Source organism: Leiobunum rupestre, chromosome 11 (genome assembly GCF_980474605.1).
Source record: "Leiobunum rupestre chromosome 11, qqLeiRupe1.1.hap1, whole genome shotgun sequence".
Lineage (NCBI taxonomy): Eukaryota > Metazoa > Arthropoda > Arachnida > Opiliones > Sclerosomatidae > Leiobunum > Leiobunum rupestre.
Window position 1 is genome coordinate 12852894 of NC_143394.1, and position 6321 is coordinate 12859214.

General features: G+C 37.2%; 1 protein-coding gene across 1 annotated transcript; it reads left to right on the top strand.

Moving 5' to 3' along the window:
• Positions 1-971: 971 nt before the first annotated feature.
• Positions 972-3784, top strand: LOC149921390 (BOS complex subunit ncln). The gene is made up of 13 exons (XM_090163776.1): positions 972-1272; positions 1341-1531; positions 1600-1744; positions 1807-1901; positions 1958-2041; positions 2100-2199; positions 2277-2369; positions 2434-2558; positions 2618-2926; positions 2983-3152; positions 3220-3273; positions 3330-3408; positions 3467-3784. Exons 1-13 carry the CDS (start codon positions 1104-1106, stop codon positions 3530-3532), a joined length of 1680 nt encoding a protein of 559 aa, XP_090019902.1. The 5' UTR covers positions 972-1103; the 3' UTR covers positions 3533-3784.
• Positions 3785-6321: the final 2537 nt, after the last annotated feature.

Sequence of the window (6321 nt, forward strand, 5' to 3'; positions counted from 1 at the left end):
TGGTTGGTGAGTATGGTATCTAGAGCTCAACTAGGTGCTCACTCTGGAACAATCGGGATTCCGAAAAGTTCATCGTGCCACCTAGGAAGATGAAGACTACGCAACCTTTTATCCTCCTAGGTGCCACCGACAATGTGATTCGTCTCGCTTCTGGGGCCCACTACGCTCTGGTCTCCAATAAGCTCCAGATTGGATTACTCTAGTCCCCTTTACGCATCGGCATCAGCTTGTACCCTCAAGAAACTGGATAAAGTTCAAAATGTGGCCCTTCAAGTAATCCTTGGGATTCCACCGTCTTCTCCTATCAGTTTAATAAAGGCCGAAGTGGCCATTCCGCCCTTAAGCAACAGGAGATACTATATGGATCTAATCACCCTTGCTCCATGTGGGGCGCCGTACACTAGCACGTGCGATTAGCATGTATTGTATTAGTCCGAAAGGAGGGCGACTATTTCGAGAAAAGGTCGACTTTTGAAACATTAAAGGTATGATTGACATTTTTGGGAACTCGGTCTAATACGATTCAGAATGGAACATAATATGTTTTTTCCCAGAAATGTAGGTGTGCAGGATTACTGGCTACCATACGTCGTAGTATACATTCAGTCAACGTCAAGTACAGTACATCACCGCCCCTAGCTTCGGTATTAGCTCTAACATAAGTGTATAATATTATGGACTTATGGCTCTAAAAATGAATAAAGGTAGAAATTAAAAGCTTAAGCCAAATGGTGGTAGAATGAAAACATTAAATTCCCATTGGCATCAGATAGGTTACATTCAAAATTAAGAGATACCAGATTTTGAAAATAAGCTAGCGATTTCTAACAACAAGATCCGCTGTCATACGTGAGGAATAAAGCCAAAGGGGAAGAAGGAGACTCGTTACAAAAATCATGAACTCATGCAAAAAACAATCGTCACTATCATTCTACAGGTCTGCTATTTAACTGTTTGCTGCAGACCTTCAGCTGCAGAGAGCCTGCATGTAATCTAGGGCATGCTGCTACTATTTCTGCAGCTTGATAGATATCATTAATATTTTCTTTTTCACGCGGCGTTAGGGCCTGTGAAACCTCTCTTTCGCGAGTAATATTAGAATAATGTTTATACAATGCGAGTTCGAAGAACTTCTTCGAGGAGCTTTACCATATTATGTTTTCATTTTCGTCCCTCTATTTATTGTAATATCACCCATGACTCCGGTGTTCGCTGCACAAGAATTCACAGTTTACCGAATGCATCATTTTGACCTACATGGGTCCCCACATGGTAAATCAAACTGATTTAATAGCTTTGAAGTACAATTATGCATTAATTATAACGTGCAATATTTGTAGGGTGTAGGTCAGCTGCGGTGAACGTCGAAGCTTGCACAGTAAAATCCAATGTGTACACAAGGCGTTGCGTGCTTGCCAAAATTCTAGACCTAACACCAGAGAAATATCAAAATATTGTTTCTCAAAATATCGGTGGTCTTCTAATATTAATACCCACTGATATGAGCTTGTTATCAAAAGATGAACTTGATGTAATGATTATTATTGAAGAATTTTATTTCTACGTATATGTTATTTAAAAACATTTTTGCCCTTCTAGCATATTACTCATTTAGAAAAATCCATGTTGAAAGAGGAGGTATCTGTACCGGTATATTTTACCGAAGCTACATCAGATATGGAGGAAATATACAATAATGTACAATTATCATCTTCCAATGAAAGGGCTGGAACAGCTCTTGCAGGTATAATATTTACTTAAAAATTTTCAAAGTTGTTTTTTTTAGTGTGATTTTTGTAATTATAGAACTAATGGGCAGTTTGACCGCCACGGGCTATAAATTAGTTGGTTCGCACACTCAAACAAAAAGCCGATCAGATATATATATATCTAACATCCAAGTATGAAACTTCTATTTGAAGCTTAAGCATGAAAGCTAATAAAATTTTTAACTTAGGGTAAATTGTCTGGATTTGGTGTCGAAGAACAGCTTCCGACAGTGGCTTTCGTAGCTCATTACGACTCGTTTGGGGTTGCCCCTGTAAGATGAATTTTTAAAACCCAACTATATAAAGTTTTTAACTGATCTGTTGTTGTAGTCTTTATCTTTAGGGGCTGATTCAAATGGCAGTGGGGTTGCCGCATTACTAGAATTAGCGAGACTTCTGTCTAGGCTATACACAAGCTCCCGAACTCACCCTAGGTAACTAAATATGCGTAAGCAAGTAATTAAGTTTCAAGAGTTAAAACATTCTTAATGAATTTCATAAATGCACCTAGGTTTAATGTCTTGTTCCTACTTTCGGGGGCTGGAAAATTCAATTACCAAGGAACGAAAAAATGGATCGAGGATAATGTTGATAGTTCTGGTAAATTAACCCACGTATTTGGATCCTGACCAACTTGCTAAAATCAGTATATTTTCTATTTAAGAGGGAAGTTTGCTACCGGATGCCGAATACACAATATGTTTAGATTCTCTAGGAAGTCAGGAAGATCTTTTCATGCATGTTTCGAAACCTCCAAAAGATAACAGTCACGCTGCAAACTTTTGGAAGGTATTGTATTTAAATTATTGGGAAATGTTTATGTTTCTAATTCTGGGATGTCATTATAGGAGTTACAATTAGTCAAAAACCGATTCCATCCAGAAATGAACCTAAATATGATTCACAAGAAAATTAATCTAGCTGATGATGTTCTTGCGTGGGAACACGAACGATTTAGCATTAGACGTCTTCCTGCATTTACGTTATCAAGCTTCCAATCCCCAAAAGATTTGAAAAGAAATACAATCACAGATATAGGAAAGAAACTGTCTGTTGGAATTCTAGCGAGGAATGTGAAAATAATTGCTGAATCATTGGCACGACACATGTACAATCTCTCTGAAACTGACGAGACTGAAGTTTTTACAGACGGACTTGTTAGTTTGCTTAATGACGTTATTTTCCAATGTCTCAATTTTATCACTATTTACAGGCAGTTAGAGAGGACTTTCTAAAAGCTTGGACGGATATGTTATCTAGTCAACCACGCAGTGCCCAAATCACGTCTACATCTTCCCGTCACGCTCTCTTAGTTGCGTTGGAACATTCGTTAGGGCATTATTTGAAAGACGTCAAAATTACCAGTTTGAAACCTGACAAACGGTTTGTGTTAAGTTAATGTTGTAACAATAACGCACTATGAAACTCAATTTACATTCAATTTCAACAGTGAACCTGAAATAGTATTTTACGATCCTGTTAGTGCAACAATGAATGCCTATAAGTAAATACAGAACTAACTTTAATTAATTTTAGTTATTAATGTAAATTAATAAACAGGGTCAAGCCAGCAGTCTTTGAATTGTTCTTGGCATTTGTGATTGCTGTCTACTTGGGAGTTGTTTATCTCGTTATATTGGTAAACAAAGATACGTGTAATATGGCAGCTTCATGTTAATTCCCATTTATTCTTTCAGAACTTTCCCAAATTTGAGAAACTACTTAAAAGCTCCATTGCTCCTGAAAAGAATCATCACTCGTGAAATGTTAATCAAGTTTTGTTGTCCTAGTGAAATATTTACAAGTGGTAAAAATCCTCTACGTTTTTCATTAATTTAAGCCATAGGACCATTTGCCTTAACATCATCAGGATTATTTATCAGCTCAGAAAATAACTCAAATCCAGATTTAGTATATCATGATTGTTGCGTGTTAATAATTACTTTAAAGTTGATTACGAAAGAATTTTGTAAATGAAAATGTACCTAATAAAATATGGGATGCTTTTCAGTTAATTATGCTTTTAACTTATTTTGATAAAATACGGTCATTCATTCATACTATGATAATTTAAATTGTACTACACCACCCAGAGATTTTTACCTAATTTGAGGTATTAAACTTGTCTGGGATACTGGATAGTGGGTAATAGGTCTTAGTTAAGGTCTCCTCAGAGTCCCCACTGATTTTCATCAGGGTGAGAATTTGATTAAAACTTACTGCTTTAGAAGGAGTAGGTGGCGTCAGGATATTTTTGTTAGGTAGGCATTTTATTTCCGAAAACAAGAATATGGTGATACTGATACATACCCAAAATTTCACCCTCTTTGGCCATGTAGAATTTTAATCAGTTTAAAAGTTAAAAAAAATATTAGCTTATATTATGTTTATGGGCCAGTCTTTCTTGAATTTGGAAGCCCCCTTTGATATGTTAGGCCTTTTTCACGGGGTCCTTTAGGTTCTATTTAAAAGAGGTGTCTGGCTCTTGTGAAGTAAAAAATAAACTAGTACAATGCCTTAAAATTTGAAACGAAAAATATTGATTTTTCCCTTTACAAAGAAAAAAAAAAGCTGCGATTGTAAAATTTCCGTTCCGTTCATGACAGAACATTCGTCATAAGAATAATAAAGGAACTAAAGTAATCCGTTGAAGCTGTTATAGGAACCATTTCCTCCTTCTACTTTAACTATCTTTTTTTTTTAAATTGGTGAAAGATGTGAAAGCTAGGTATACAATTATGGAAAAAAGAAACTAAGATCCAAATGAAATTCCATCAGATAATAGAGTGGTTTTGCTGTGATTCAAAAACAAACTATCGCGTCCCTCCGCCCTACCACTTTTTCGCGTCCTGGCGAACCCGTCCCATTGTCAAATAGGAAATGAATCCGGAAGTTAGGGAAAAGGACGCGATATGAACACGAGGGGGAAGCAGGGGGTGTTGAAAAACACGAGAGCGTGCGGCGACACTTTGTTATTGATCTATATTTTTATCCCAAAAAGGATGGCGCGGGACTTTCTACTGTCCGAGTACGAACCGTTTCCCGTCGGATTTGGAACGAAGGGGCTTTGGTACCTGTCCCGAACGATTTTACATTTGCATCGATTTCCTAGAAGAGATAGGGATACGCGCTTACTAAATTCCTTTCTTATTTCCTGGCTCTAAACAACTCCCTCCCTTAAGGATTGGAAAGCTTCAGACTTTTATCCTATTGACTCTTCAAGAGGAGAGGGGAGTTAGAGAGCAAGAACTGTAACAAAAAAAGAGGAACTCAACTCACTGAAAAGGAAGAACTTAGGCCACCCAGAAAAGAGAATCCACCGATGAAACCTGCCTTTTTCCTTTTATACACATTTAATATATTTTTTTTTTAATTTTCGCTAGGCCTTGGCTTAACAACAGCACACGAAAGACTGTCTTCTGGTATCTGGTATTTTGTTAAAGAGGTTAACCTACAAGTAGAAAAAGAAATTGATATGCTGACTTTTAGTGGCCCATATGATTCATTCAACAAATAGATAGCAATTTGTGACAAGATGGTTTTGAGTTAACAAAAATCTTGGTAATTTTTGGGCTCCGTAATTGATATAGTGTTTTAGAGGAAATCGCTTCGTTACCCTCTCAAATGTCAAAATTATTGAAAACTGCGCTATTAGGAAACGACCTTTTTCTCAGGAACTGCGCTTTTAGAAAAATGAAATTTTTAAGAACGGCCTTTTTGGAATTTGCGCTTTCTAGAAAACTGCGTTAATTCAGGTCTGAGCTACGGAAACCGCATTCTGGGGGATTTGCGTTTAAAGGGGAAGGGCTAAGCTTTTCTAAATATCGCCTTATTTGCATTTCAAGACGTTCAATATACTTACACGTACCTTATTTTGGCTTGAAAAAATAGTTTTTGGCATAAAAAGTTGAAACGCAAAGTAACGCGAAGTATTTGGGTTTGAATTTTCGCCGCCATCTTAGGGGCTGCCGCCAGCGCCCCTAACCCCGTATGAGCGATTTGCGAACTATCCCAACTTTTAAAATCGCGCAATTTAGGCTTAAGTCTCGTATATCTGGAACTCGCCGCGCGTGCAAAACAAATTTTTCGGGTCTTCAGCAGCGCGCCTTTTACGTTGTTTTTATGTCTCACCGATTTTTCACCAGATGTCGCAGCGGACGCGGGCTTTTCAATTTCCCGAAATTTCTTTATTTTATTAAAAATTAACCACTTAATATTTTTTTATGCGGTTTTCGCCATAAATTTTAGTTTTTAACGGGCTATAGGGCTACATGACTGGTTAAAGCTTGACCATTCCCCTTTAAGACACCTACTAATTTTGGGAACTGTGCTTTGAAAGAGCTAAGCTTTAAGGAAATTATCTTTAAGAGAACTTGTGCATAGATGGGATTGGTGCTAGGGGAACTGCGTTTAATAGTCAATTTTGGAAACAGTCATAAAGGAACTGCAAAAAGCGAACATTGGTAACATCTCCTGAATGGAACTGCAAATTTTCGTATCATCAGTTTAAAGCAACAACAAATTTTGTAAACCTCTGATTCACTTTAAAGGA